Below are 15380 nucleotides of genomic sequence, written 5' to 3' on the forward strand. Positions count from 1 at the left end.
CACAAAGAAACTCCACCCACTAGGAAAACAGTTATCTTTTTTTTTTTTTTTTTTCCTAAAAATCTTTTTTTAAAACAGGTCCAACCCAAAGCACAAATCCCAACAGAAAAACAGACAGGTTGGAAGTAAATGACAAATTATGGAAAAGGCTGTAGAATTAGTGACAGCTGAGCAAACACTTAAAGGAACCTGGTCTGTCCCCCTCTTGACCCATCAACTTTGTCTATTTGGCTCTGGTAGCCCTTCGTCCAAGTCTGAGACGTTCTGCTGACCAACAGTGCTCAGAGAACAACTTGCGTTATAGCAGCTTATACACACCAACTCTATGCACAAAAGGTATGTCATATGTTTAGTCATTCTTTGTCTGGGTTTGTCTGGATCTTAGGTGAAGCTTCAAGCTAAAAACTAGTGGGGTTTTGAATTTTAAACATAATGTTTTATGGAACAAAGGTGGGCTGAATATCCTGGATGCATTTACATATAACCTTAAGCTCCATCAAATTATTTGTCAAAGATGAGCTTTTTCTGTTTTAAGAAAAGCATTACATTTATGGAATTTATTGCATTTTGTTGAAATCTTGTCATACCAAACTTGTTGCCTTTTTTTGGTTTTTTTATTTTTAGTGTCTGCAAAGTTGTAGCACTTACTCCAGAGCTATAATTTCTTATCTGATGAAATTAAATTTAAAGGCATATTTATAAAAAATACACAATGTTCTTGTATACTTAAAGTGGTAAGTAGACTCCAGAAAGATTCCTTCATTGTATAGCAATCTTGAACAAACAATACAAAATCCCACTCTACAGTCTTCTATATGCAGACCTAGCTGTGTCAGATTTTGCATTCTTTACAGATACTTTTAACTCTCAAGTTGTAAATAAGGCCTGTTAATAAGCCTTCAGTACAGTTTTTAACACTCAGTCATATGTGTGTCTTGTGTGAGGATAGATGAAAGTAATAGGCAGAGAACACAAAAGTTACATACATATTGTAACCAGCAAGTTTAATATGTGTTTGGGTTTTATCCAGTTTCACATAAATTGAGGTAATCTTTAACCTTCTTTTTAATTTTAAATGTTACTCTATTTTTTTTTTTAAACAAAATAAGTCAAGTAAATTACTAGAACATTGTAAGATGTTGCTGCAAAGACTCATTAGCTTTACAGTTATTTGGCATAAAGAATTTAGCAAATGCAATAGTGAACATATTCACAAATAATCATAGGAACTATTCTTAGTAGACAACAGTATTATAGGAAATGGTGAAAATTTTACAGAAAACACTTCATGGTTTTATTTACATATAAGTAAATCTATTTGAGATTATTTGAACTTTATATACATCAACAACAACAAAAACAGCAGTTTTGTTAAATGTAGGAATGTAAAAGAAATCTTGTTTTTCTTGTTTTTTACTAGTTACCACAGATAGCACTTTTCAGATGTGTGACAATAAAAAAATTAAAAAAGATGAGAAAACAATAGTGTGAACAATAATTCTCCAGAAATGATGAGACTTGATAGTTTTAATTAATACCTATTTTACATACAACGTATTCTATTCAACTATACTTTTTGTAAATGACATGTAATGTATGACCTTGTTGGAGATTCAGGCACTAGATGTAATTTCGAGGTTATTCTGCATCTCTCCTACAGATGGCACTGTATGTAGTGATTGCTGTGGCCTTGCTTGGTTCCTGTTGGGCAGCTCCTCCAGTTGATACTGATTTGGTGAATTACGATGTGGATTCAGATACGTGGGACTTAAACAGCTATGGAGAATCATATGAATATGATGACTTGGATGAGGAAATTGCGAATGCCGGGTTTTCGGTTAGTGTGTACAACAGCGTCTTAAACTAATAAGACCCACACTTCGTGAAGATTTCAATAACATGGGTTGGAGTGAAAGATCTTGTGTGGCCTGCCATCGAGCTCTGAACTCAACCCTATTGTACAACTTTGGGATAAAAGGGAACACTAAATGCACACCAGGCCTCTTCACCCTCCATCAGTACCTGACTTTAAACAACGCAAGATAGGCACAATTGTCCATGCCCACGCTCCAACATGTAGTGGAAGATCTTCTCAAATAGTGGAGGTTATTATAATAGCAGATGGGGGCTAAATGTAAAATGGGATGTTTTAAAATCGCAGTTACACCAAGCTGCCCCTGGAAACACAACAGCAATATCTTAGAAAAGCTATTGTTGCTGCCCATCATTCTTGGAAGGGTTATAAGGCCATTTTTAAACAATTTAAAATTGCAAATCTTTCCAGTAGTTGTAATGGAGAGTGAACCACATTGTAAAGAATAGTGAACCAAAATTTCTCCACAACAATGAGAGACTGATAAAGCCATACACACACACACACACACACACATGGTATCTTCAGCTTATCTTGATTTTCGTAAAGAAATAATAATAATGACACTGTGAAATGAGCTATGTGTTGTTTATCTGAGGTTGTACAGTATTTACCTAATTCTAAAACTTGTTAAGGACCAGAGGATTTCTACTATGTCCTGGTTCATAAAACCATAGAATTCAAAGAGGGTGTACTTTCTTTTTCAGATGATTGTATATATTTTAAATAATAATACTCATTAAAATAATACATGTTTATATTCTTAAATAACTGATAAAGCATATTAAATTCTTGCGAAAATAATTGCACTTATATAAAGGACATGACCTAGGTCAGTGAGTCATCCACTGCTTAACACTGAACATTAGCAATTATTTTGGGCTTTATGACTGAAAACAAAAACATATTTATCTTCTTACAGATTGAGGTTGGGACCATGGCTCCTTCTTTGGCCATTACTCAGACTCCTGCAGTTATTCCCGAAGACAAAACAGAGGAAGTGACACTCTTACCCCAGACTACCAAACCCACAGTCCAACCTACTTTGGACTTCCAGGGCCCTGGACTTTTTGGGCCTGACACTGGCCTGGGTGAGTGGAACATATGACATCAGCCATCACATGCATCAACAGGCCTGAACAAACACCACACTGTTATTGTGAATCTTACACCCTCTAGTGATTAATAAGGTTATTACAATGTTATTTTTCTCTGCAGGGATGCCTACGTGCCTGCTGTGTGTATGCCTCAGTGGCAGTGTATATTGTGACGATGCTGATTTGATCGAGATTCCCCCTCTGCCCAAAGACACAACACACTTCTATGCTCGGTTTAACAAGATCTCTGTGGTCAAAGCAAAGGACTTTCTTAACTTGAGTACGATGGTGATAATGAATACTTTTCTATGCAGCGAAATCTATTTATTACGCAATTGTGATAAATGACATTATCTCTTAGAAAGTACACAATTGTATGCACAGCAGTCTAAAGTAGGTATTTTATATACAGAAATTTGAAAATGCATTAATATTCCCTGTACAGAGTACTGAGCAATTTTTATTAAAGGAGCATTTGTTGATTAGCAATGGATGTGCTGTTCTCTGAGCTTAATACAAATACCTAATTGTGATTTTACATGCCTGAGCACTCTAATCGACAAAGTAAATAAAGAGTATTTATTAAACATTTGCCAATATGAAAATAAGTGGAAATACTTCATAAGTAATTGTACATCAAAAATTACTCTAAATATATCTTGACCATATTTGCATTCAACCAGTTTTTTTGAAACTCACAAGAATAAATTAATACAAGAACGAGAAAAGAATTTGTCAAGAATGTGGCCACAAAAATAGCCATAAAATGGGCCTTGAATTCTGAACATGAATGTGACATGTAACACTTCTGTATGACAAGGACGTAATGAATGAGAAAACGGTTTCAGGCATTTGATCCTGCTTTAACCATGACCCTTGAACTAGTAAAAGAAACATAAAAAAGAAATCAAATATAGTTATATAGTACATGTAATTTTTTGTTAAATACATTAGTACTATTATTTCACAGTGTATTGCAACTACGAGCCACCAAGGAGCAATAATTTCCTTTTTTTTCTCTGTTTTAAGACCAGTTGAAACGAATTGACTTAACAGGGAATCAGATCTCTGAGTTGGATGAGGATACCTTCCGCCCTCTACCACAGCTTCAGGACCTATTTTTAGCTGACAACAGGATCCCGTCTCTGCCTGAGCTTCCAGCCACTATGAAGTACATCGATGTTCGCAATAACCGCCTGACGAGGGCTGGCATGCACAGAGAAGCCTTTAAGGCAAGTATTGAATGCTTTAAAGTGTAACAGACCATATAGGGACACAAAAGTATTCAGATCACAAGAGGAAGAGATTAGATTAAGTCATTTAAATAAAAATGTTTTCATTAAAAAAAAAGTCTTATTTGCAGATTTTTATGGGATTTTCTCACAAGTCAAAATTAATTTTCATCCTCTTTTAGCCACTATGCTTTTATATTGATTAACATGAAAAGGCCCTGTATACCTGCAGAGTCATGCACATACTGTATTCAGTCTTGTTGTAGTTGAGCAATGCATGCAGAGACATACAGACCCAAGTCAAGAGCTTCCAGTTATTGTTTTCATTTCACATGTTTAAATGCAAAAAATGTGATTACATTGACTTTGACTTTGCTTTCATTGTTGGTATAAGACAGGCTGGTTTAAATACTTTAGATTGCAATTACTAAACAGCCTCCACAGAAGTTTCAACTGAATGGTGCAAAAAAGAAAAAAAACACCCAGTAAACAGCGACAGTGAGCAGAAAAGCAACTCAGAATGTACTATATGTTAAAACTTAAAGTGGAAGTACCTGGACAGTTTTTTTCCCAATCTTCACCAACAGATTTCTGTTTTCATACACCCTCAAAACATGTCCTGATTTAAGTGTAAATTAATCTTTAGATTAGCTTTAGAGGCATGAACTCAAGTTCCCACACACAGTAAACAGTACTGTATTATTTATGTTTTTTTATTTGCATAGAATAAATAACACAAGGACAAATCTCCCCTTTACAGCAGGACATCTACCACAAGAGATTAGTACAGATCATTCTGATTCCCATTTACTACTAAAGCACATGTTTTGGTTTGAGGTTCTTGTGTGCACAAATTGTGATTATCCACTGTATTTGCTTGATTTATTAGTAGTTCTTATAATACGCTTCCTGGTTTACATTCAATAATTATATTATTGTTGATTATTTAAATGCAACTCAAAACATACCATACACAACTTTAATAAATAAGGGCCAGTGTGATTAAATATTGTAAAACCATAATGTGTTTGAAAATACAAATACAAGTGTGAAAACAGTGTAATACATTAAATTGCAGCACAGTATGATGCATACACAGAGCAGTATGCTAATTACTCTCAACAACAGAAGCAGTATTAGGATAAATTAGATGGCATAATGTGCAATGGTGAGCAGGCTGGCTGTGCAAATTACACACATATTTTAATGCATTTAACAAAGCAGAATATTAGCGTGCAGCATATAAAACATTAAGATAAATAAGCATCATTTGGAGAGACAAATAATGCAATCCCAATTCAGAATGCAGAATGCAAAAATGCAACAGTGTGTTATGAACAATTGCTAAATTGTGATCTGGATGCTGTGTTACTTTTTACCAGAGTGTATAGTGTTTAACCTTTTGTTGCAAGTGGGACATTCCAACCACAATGGGGGAAGTGATAGCTCAGTGGGTAGGTTACTGAACTTTAAAAAGTGGTTTTAAGACCTTCAGGCTTTGTTTGTTTAGTTCAGGCTGGTGTTATGGGCAGCAGTGTAGTGAGAGGTAGTTAAAGTCAAAGTCAACTTAAAAGAAAACATACTGCATTGAGTAAAGGTACTGTAGTAATAATTCACTTGGGTACAAATAATTAGACTAGTTTTGCTGTCTAGTAAAAGTATTATATTTTTTCTAAGTTACACAAAACCAACTAAATAATATTTGTGGGATAGCTATCCTAAAGTGAATGTTAAACATTAGCTACGTAGCTACCCCATTAGCTAAATAAGCTACCCCAAGTTAATTCAGACATTTACATCATGTTTGTACCTAGGTAATATTGCCATTACACATAATTCCCAGCATTACCTATGGGCTGTAGCATCTGAAATTCTAAGCACACCTTAATAAAAAATGTTTGATACTGTAACATGGAGATCTGGCTTACCAGTCTTCCTCAATCAGTTAGCTATTGACCTACTTGCTAAGCTGTGAAATGTTAATAGCAGGGATATTTCTCTGTATCCACTGTCTTAGACCCTGCTGCTGTATATGTACAGTATGTCAAGTACATTCAGCAGGAAATTGTTATCTTGAATTTCTTTTGAACTGCACATGGCTTCCAGTCTTCTTGGAGTAAAATGCATTATTATAATTTTTTTATTATTCTCTAATAGGAACAAAAACGAAAAAAAATAAGGACTTAACACAAACAAAACAACACAAAAAACAGTATAATTAAATTATACTCAAAATGTTTAGTTCGGTACTGAAGTGAGAGTGCAGTCGTTATGATTATGCATACTGCACAAATAAAATCAGGTACTAAGTCCTTTCTGTGCTACCTTACATACTTAAATAATCAACACAAAATATACTTATGAAGACATTTAGGAAAGTGAAGCTGTCCACCTGCAAATGCAAGGAAGAAACCTAACCATAAAAAAGAGGCATAATATAGTTGAGCTAACGTCAGGCTTGGATGGTGGTCTAGATGGCAATAAATTCAAGAGTAGGTGAAATATTAATTGAGGCAGATTAAATACAGCACAATGTACATGTTAGTGTAGTGGATTTAGTTGCCAAGTTAGCACTGTTGGGCTCAGCAAAGATTTAACCATTAAACCAGTCAAGTTCTTGTTTATGTGAATATAACATTTAAATTGAATGTCCTTAGAGGAAGGATCAATGATGAATGATGATATCTGAGCTTTGAACATGAGTTTAAAAAGATCCTCAGCAAATGTTTTAACCTGTCAAACCATTTCTGTTTTGTGACAAATTTTGCCACCATGAAGTCAAGATTACCCTGTCAAATTTTTTTTCTCAACAGGAAATGAAAGATTTGCAGTTCCTGTACCTGTCAGACAACCGACTGGATTACATTCCTGTTCCACTTCCTGAGAGTCTTCGAGTGCTTCACCTGCAGGTTCTGCTCATTTTCTTGCATTTTATAGATAATAGCCATATAGGCAAAACAAGTCAAATCTAATAGTTTAAATATCACAAGTGAATGTAAGGAATCCAGGTTGCCTTGAAATTCACACTGAGTCTGACCTCGTCACTGCTTCGCCATCCGCAAAAACCATGCCAAATCATTCAATAGTACTTAGTTACACCAGTCCAAGGTGAAGCAAATTGACCATCATTGATACATTTTAAATGAATACGTCTCATATGAGTATGAGAGTACATATTGACTTACCATCTTTGAGAGCACCAACTAAATTCTCAGATAATTTACAACCATGCATTACATACTACAAGCTAAAGTGAGGTCTATATTATAAAACTTCGAATGGCTGTCAAATAGATGGACAAATAAATGCATCATGCAACATTAGACACCAATCTAAAGGTGACACTTCAACCCCATCGACTTTGGAATGTTAAAATCAATTACCATTGACTATCCAGTGAAGCCAAAAAGCCTATTTTAAAATGTACTGAGAAGGTCTGAGAAGGTCTATAGATCTATATTTCATTTAACAGGTCAGCATATACATTTTATTAATAAAACACATATTTAGAACTTAAATATACTTACATTTTAATAAAATTTGGTGAAATTGAACTGAAACATTGTGAGATTCGATATGACATGACAGTCTACAGACAGTCTACAGCCAGTGTCCAGCTTGCTAATTATGCATTGAATGATACTATAAACTCTTGAATCTATCTAATCTATCTGCAGCATCGGTCTGTCACATCAAGTCAAGTCAAGTCAAGTCAAGACTTTTGTCACATTTGTTTCAAAGAAGTTTTATATAATATATAAAAATATATATATAATTATATAATGAAAATGCCAAGAATAATAACAAAAGAACACAATAAAACAGCTTTGAGAATTTAACTCCTAATGGGTGAGTTGGACAAGCACAGTTCTTTCCTTTGCAACATTTATCATTTTAATATGTATAATTTTAGTCCTAACATCATGTTATTCGAACATTTTTAGTGCCTCTATGCACATGTGCGTATGCACATCTAGCTGAGTGAGTGCAGCAATTTTTGCTGCTCTTTGTTTTCCCCTCAGCCAAGTGCCTTCACAATTGTGATTTGTTAATTAAACAAGCTTAACAAGCCAAATTCTGTCTATTACTTACAAAAAATAACTTTTTCTTGAGGAAATAAAGGCTAAGAGACTTATCAAATCCACATCTCAAATCAACATGTGAATATCCTGTTACATGTTAGGCCTAATCAGTGACCTTCCTCTAATATCCTGTTCAGAACAACAACATCCAGAGCTTGAATGAGGACACATTCTGCAACAGTCACGACCGAAGCTTTATACGCAAGGCTCTGGAAGACATTCGATTGGATGGTAACCCGGTGGACGTGAACCAGTATGCTCAGGCTTATGTCTGCCTGCCAAGAGTGCCTGTGGGAAAAGCACACTGAGTGTTAGAAGGGCATATGGCTACTCAACTGCTTCTGCTTCAGTGGATTCAGGTATTATGAGAGTCACCGTATTAGATAATATGGCACATGTAAGTCTTGGCCTTAATTGACATTTTAGTCAATTGACCACTTAAAATAGACAAAGGATGAATAGACAATACTGTTAATAGCCTATTTACATATTCCCCTTTTTCTCATTTATTAGAATAAACTAAAATATATTTTAGTAATCATTGTGATATCTTTACATAGATTCCCTATCTCCAATTTCTGTATGTCTTTTTCTGTCACATATTACGCGTGAATTATTTGAATTGCTGCTGAACACTATACTAATTTTGAAAATATTTTGTATCTGAAATCAATGTTTTTTGTCTTATTTTGTTTTAATGTCTAACAATTAAATGTTTTTAGAATGTTGGATGTGTGTTAATAAAGTATTAGTTTCTTACTTAAGGACCTAACCTACTAATGACCACATGGTGGCATTCAGCTTCTTTTTTCAATGCTATTCCTGATGAGCAAGCACCCTTTGCTGAGTCTCCACACATGGATCACGTTATACATCACTTCATTTTACTGAGTACACATATCTCACACATATATTTTTCAGATAAGCATACAACCAAATTCACAGTTCTCTTAACTTTATCTAGACTATGTACCCTTGAATCATATATATTAAAAAATGAGGACCAAGTTACAGGTTACATCTATTTTTAAATTGATTTGCTCATGTAGCGCAGGTGGTTGCAAGGGGTTACTTAGCAACTCTCAAATATTTATAGTATGACACTCACACATGCACATAACCTAAAGATACTTGTAAAGCATTTACATCTTTAGGCACTTGTCTCATGCTCCGCATATACATTCCTCTGACAAATTACAGAGGATTATTCTTTTATAAAATAGGATAAAATCTTATTTCACAAAATCTATTTTTAAATGAATCACAGCACAAAATGAACAGTAAGAATGAATTTATAATATTGAATTATGCCGCTTGGGCTGTTTGCACGTATTTAAGGTTCATCACATAAGTTTCCACACTTGTCAAACCAAAAACAGAAATTTGAGGCATTAGTGGACATGTTCTGCTGTGACACTATACTCTCTCTCTCTCTCTCTCTCTCTCTCTCTCTCTCTCTCTCTCTCTCTTTCTCTCTCTCTTTATATATTTATATAAATATATGGCAGAGTCAGAATTTGTTGTCAGCAGCAGGCATCCATGGTTCAAACCTATCTTTTGTCACCATCCTGCCGGTGCAATGAATTTTATGTTGCCCCAAACTGGGACCTTTAATAATAAATCAGTATCATTTGAAAGCCTCAGCCTTATCTAAATATTGTCTTTGAACATGTACAGCTTTTATGGCCACAATTCCACAATTTACCCATCCTTATAATGGCTTTTTCCAGCATGATAGTGTATCATACTGCAAACCACTAAGACAACAAGTTCAGTGTATGTCAATGTCCGCCCCAGCCAACAGCTATACATCCAAAAGCAAACCCTCAGGGTGTCCTAGAAGAGGAGATTCACAACATTAATGTTCAGCTGACAAATCTCTACCAATTGCATGATGCAATTATGTGACCATGGACCGGAATCTCAAAGTTTTCAACATTTTATGGAATCCAAGCTATGAAGATTCAAGACACAGGGTGTTCCAAAATAAAGTGTCTGGTCTAGAGTATAATGCAATACTAGAATATATCCAGACAGTAGTGTGAATTATAGAAGACATTGTACAACTAAATACTGAAAGGCAACACAACACAAGCAGTATAATAGTTGTAGCATCAAGGGCATGGTTCAGCATCAGCTCTAGGTGAAAAAGAAGCGGTTAAACTGACAGGTTATGATTCTCACCTGTGGCTTGTTATTCTTTGCCCTGTCCTTTTGTGCTTTTAGATTTGGCTATAAGCAGGAAGAACAAAAAGAAGTAGTGAATAATCGCTAAAAGTGTGTTGAAAGTAAAAAGAGAGAGTACTCGCTGAGTTAAAATGCAACTTTTCTCCATATGTCTTCCTCCACACATGCCAGTTTTACAGAAGTGTAACAGTGTAGCACATATAGCACATACACTAAACAGCTGTATACTGACTGTATGCGATGGGTAAAGTATCACCACAACTAGCAGCATAAAAGCATTATAAGTAACATCCATTTACATGTTAATCATTACAAATACATATGCAATGTAGAACAGGTTTACTGTAGGTGGTAAAATGTAAAATTGCATATCTATGAATATGGTGCAACAATGAATAAAATTGAATGTGGATATGATATTTCGTATAATATAAACAATATAAATATAAAAAGTTTGCTACAATAGCTTAGGACTATAATCACCATTAATAGTATTAACATTTGTTAATCTCAACAATGATGGGAATATAATAAATAGACAATCGGAATCACCCAGATGAGGATGGGTTCCCTTTTTATTCTGGTTCCTCACAAGGACTTTTTTCTCATGGAATTTTTCTTTGCCACTGTTGTCACTAAGCTGCTGATTAGGAATGAACTTATGAACTAATGAACATTTTTTTATGTAGAATATTTTTACAATGTATTTCTCTGAATTGAATTGAATTGAATTGAATTGAATTGTATAAAAACACGCAAGAGTCAAGCAATCGGCACAGAAGACAAACTAGTCAAAACAGTATATCCTACACTGATCAAAAAGAATAGAATTCTATGAATTTTCTTTTAGTTCAATGGTTTCCTCCTGCAAACATACAGGTAGATGGTCTGACAACAAGTGCCCAAGGTGTAAATGTGTGGGTCCATGAAAAAAACCAGTACAGAATTCTGACTGGTCAGGCGATGTTGATAAAATTTTTAAAACAGCAGCTTTAACACTAGTGAAGCTACAAACCACACATTTTTGTTAAGGCACTTATTCTAATATGTTATTGACTCTACAGTAATAAAGACTTGCATGGCGAACTCTCCACATAATACTAACAATAATATTACAATAAATGTATTTCAAAATGTGCTGATATTCATAAATAATGCAAAACTTAACAAAAGTCATCTGCCTTACTGTTGTATTGTATTAATATCAAGATAAAAAATAGACTGTTTTGGGGACAAATGTTTCTCGCTGCTATAATGCCAGTGATAACGTTAGTGTTTTGCAGATGCTTTATATTAAATACATATCAATGGTTGAACATGTATGACAGGTTCATTAATACATTTGTAAAACTATAAAAAGAAGAATGCAGTGGTTTAAGTGGAGTGAGACACTTTAGCCTGTATTGATTATGTTTGGCCATATCACAAAATCCTATTATAGCTTGGTCTGTGCTCTTTTATTTTTAATGTTAGAAAGAGGAATCCTTATGTAAAATTACCCTAAAAATCCATTTAATTCGTACTTTAGTTTTCAGCAATGACTTCATCACACACTATTTTATAATTTTCTTTACTCTTCAGTTAATGTGCTTGCTGCAGTCTGTGCTCAATGTATGCAAAATGTGGCAACTTTTTGCAACTTAACAAAAAACATAAGGTACTCCATGGCATACCACCTGCAAAAATAGATATCTGTAATGCAATGCTCCATGTGATACCATTGCCTGTCTTTACACAAATATTGCACAAAGTTTGACGTTACTGTTCCAGGCTAGGACCAAACCCAGCAAAAAAAAAAAAGTGCGGCAGTGGAATCAGTGATTTTTATTCTGGTGCTCCATTCCTCTGCCCAGAATTCTGCACTTCATCAGCGGATGAGAGAATGAGACGTGCTTAGCAGTAATTAAAATGTCCTGCTAGGGACTCGGCATATGGCTCAGCATGATCATCGCCTTCTTTTCCCTTTCCTCCTTTTTTTTCCTCGTTTGTGCTGACTCACCCTCCCATCTTTACCTCAATAAAGACTTACATCCTGTTTAAACATAACTCACCTGCTGAATAGAAGCCGAAGAAAGGGAATCTTTGTCTAGAAACTCTCAGTGTAGCTCTAGGGCAGAAGCTGGGGTCGACTACTTGATGCATTTGTCTAATTGGACCATAAAGATGTCAAATTCAGGGGTAGCAATAAAAGGAAAAGAAAGGAGTTTTGGATGGGTATGGTAGCTGAATAGTGCAAGTGCAGATTTTTGCTCTGAATTCACGTCTTTTTGTCATTCTGCTCATTTTTCCATCTCAAAATCTTGCTATGCTTCTGTAGATTTTACATTCACTTACACCCCTCTACAGTCTCTCTTACATCCTATCTCTGCTCCCTCTCTTTTTGTCTATCTCTCTCACTCTATCTTGCTCTTTAACATTCTTCAGTGGTTGCTGTTCCGTCTTGCTCATCACCCAACTCTGCATCTAATTCTCCATTTATCTCTCTCACACTCTCCCTTTCTGTGTTCCTCCCTTTCTCCCATGAAGGTGACCTTGCGTTCTGCTTGCATTTTACCAATTGATTACATTGCTGAAAGGACCTGGGGGCTTCCCTCCCACACGACCAGGCGAGGGAGGGGTGGCACATAGGTGCATATGGTGCGGGGGTGTAATGCAGCATACTGTGTGTGTGTGTGTGTGTGTGTGTGTGTGTGTGTGTGTGTGTGTGTGTGTGTGCGTGTGTGTGTGTGTGTGTGTGTGTGTGTGTGTGTGTGTGTGTGTGTGTGTGTATGTGTGTATGTGTATGTGTATGTCTATGTGTAGCCAAACTACCAAACAGGAACATATAAAACCTGCATCTATCCACCTCTCAGTGATCCCAGCTGCCCTAAGCTATCGAATAACTGAGTCAAGCCTCCTCCTGAGCAACACACATCCTGACCTTGTACACCCACACACCAAAACAAATTACGTCCTCAAGCATGCAAAATTGCATCTTAGCAACACTATATGCATTTTAACAGAACAAAAAAATGTCTCCCTGCTGGTCTGTGATTTGTCTTCATCCATCTTGATCTATATGAGCTATATCAAGATCAAAATGCTTGTATGTAATATTGCCATTTATTAATTTTTGTCCTGTCATTTTATATATGTGACACTCACTGGCCACTTTAATGCTTATTCTTGCAATCATTTAATCAACCAATCATGTGGCAGGAGCACAAGAGCGTCACCTAATGTTCACATCAAACATCAGAATAGGAGAAAAATTAAATCTCAGTGACTTTGCATTACTCTTAGTGCTTATTTGAGAATTCCCTGGGATATTCAGCAACTTCAGCCTCTAGACTTACAGAATGTAATGAAAGACCTGTTCTGAGAATGAAAATCCCCTGTTTATGAAAATGGCTAAACAAATTCTGGTAACTGACTCAAATGTCCACTCTTTATAACCATGCAGAAAGGAAGAGCATGGACTACAATCACAGATCATTCCAGTTCTACTCTTTTCAGCCCAGGAATCTATGGCTACAGTAGACACCAAAACCTAGAGAGTTAAAGATTGGAACATTGCCTGGTGTGAGAGAGAGTGAGAGAGAGAGAGAGAGAGAGAGAGAGAGAGAGAGAGAGAGAGAGAGAGAGAGAGAGAGAGAGAGAGAGAGAGAGAGAGAGAGAGAGTTAAAAGCAGACATTTGTACTTGTTCAGAGGGAAGAATAGAACATACGAAAAGTAGAAATGAAACAAAATAATGAATGTGAGCAGAGAAGAAGGCAAAAAGAGACAGAGAAAGACAGCAAAGAGTTATGGCTGCACTGCAGGCATATTGCGTGGGTGGGCAAGAGGCACAAGCATGCGCATGCATTGACGATCAATAGCAGGACAGTGTTATGGACAGCCAAAGAGAGAGAAAGAAAAGTGATGGAGGGAAAACAAGTGTTTGTGAACAAACAACATCTGGGGGAGCAATTTAGCAATGTAACGGTGATCGTTTATTTAAATTCTGCAGGAAATGAATTTGCGACAGGTGCTGATTAAAATTCTGCATGCCCGCTCTCATTATATGGACTGTTCCTGTTTATTAGAAGCTGCATAACATAGACTGATCTAATATATGAAAATGATTCACATTGTGTGTTTTTTGCATTTGTTTTCATTAGTGGAGACATTAAATTGTGACACAAAGAGACAGACAGGGCGTTTTTATTACCACAAAACCCAGTTGAGGAGTCACATTTGACAAAACCAAGAGGTAGGTCTGTGTACTTCGCAGATGTCTTGTGCTTATACAACAGTGAGAGATATAATGCAGGGCTGTAGACCAGCACAGATCACTCATAGTTCTGGAATCACTGAGAATCCCCCTGCTCTCCTTTCCTTTTGTGGAAGAGGTATGCAGAAAGAGAAAAGAGGTGCCTTGAGCCAACCAACCAATAAACCACTACTCTGTTCCCATGAGACTTATTGGAAGATTGAATGGGGAGAAGGAGGGTATTTTGAAGAGAAGGGGGGGCGTTGTCTTTAGAATGAATCAGGTCCAGTAACAGTCTGTCCTCACAATTGTGTTTGGCCAAGTATGGAAGAATCTTTTTAATATAAGTCATCGTGGCAGCTGACGTTTGCATTTGAATAATCTATTTAAGGGAAGGTTTGCTTAGCAACGTGATCATCTGTGGTGTTTCGCAATGGCACTGTTCATCCTTCGACAGATTAGAAAGTTGCGTCTAATGGGTTTGTTCCCAAATGAAATAATGAAGACCAGATGAGGTGTTAGATACATAATGGCTTTTAGAGCACTGTGAATAAAAAATATGTATTTTAACAACTGCAGGTGAGAACATGTTAAATGGAAAGATGGAGGTTAAAAATAATCATTTAATTCAAATGATTTTATACAAACGGCTGTTTAGGCCATGTTTTATTGTCAGG

The 15380-nt window shown here is 35.9% G+C and overlaps 1 protein-coding gene across 1 annotated transcript; it reads left to right on the top strand.

Moving 5' to 3' along the window:
* The first annotated feature begins 86 nt into the window (after nt 1-86).
* optc (opticin) lies at nt 87-9062 on the top strand. The gene is made up of 7 exons (XM_046875328.1): nt 87-336; nt 1661-1837; nt 2796-2964; nt 3092-3250; nt 4000-4202; nt 7016-7111; nt 8422-9062. Exons 2-7 carry the CDS (start codon nt 1661-1663, stop codon nt 8590-8592), a joined length of 975 nt encoding a protein of 324 aa, XP_046731284.1. The 5' UTR covers nt 87-336; the 3' UTR covers nt 8593-9062.
* The last annotated feature ends 6318 nt before the right edge of the window (nt 9063-15380 follow it).

The sequence above is a fragment of the Silurus meridionalis genome, chromosome 19 (genome assembly GCF_014805685.1).
Source record: "Silurus meridionalis isolate SWU-2019-XX chromosome 19, ASM1480568v1, whole genome shotgun sequence".
In the NCBI taxonomy this organism is placed as follows: Eukaryota; Metazoa; Chordata; class Actinopteri; order Siluriformes; family Siluridae; genus Silurus; species Silurus meridionalis.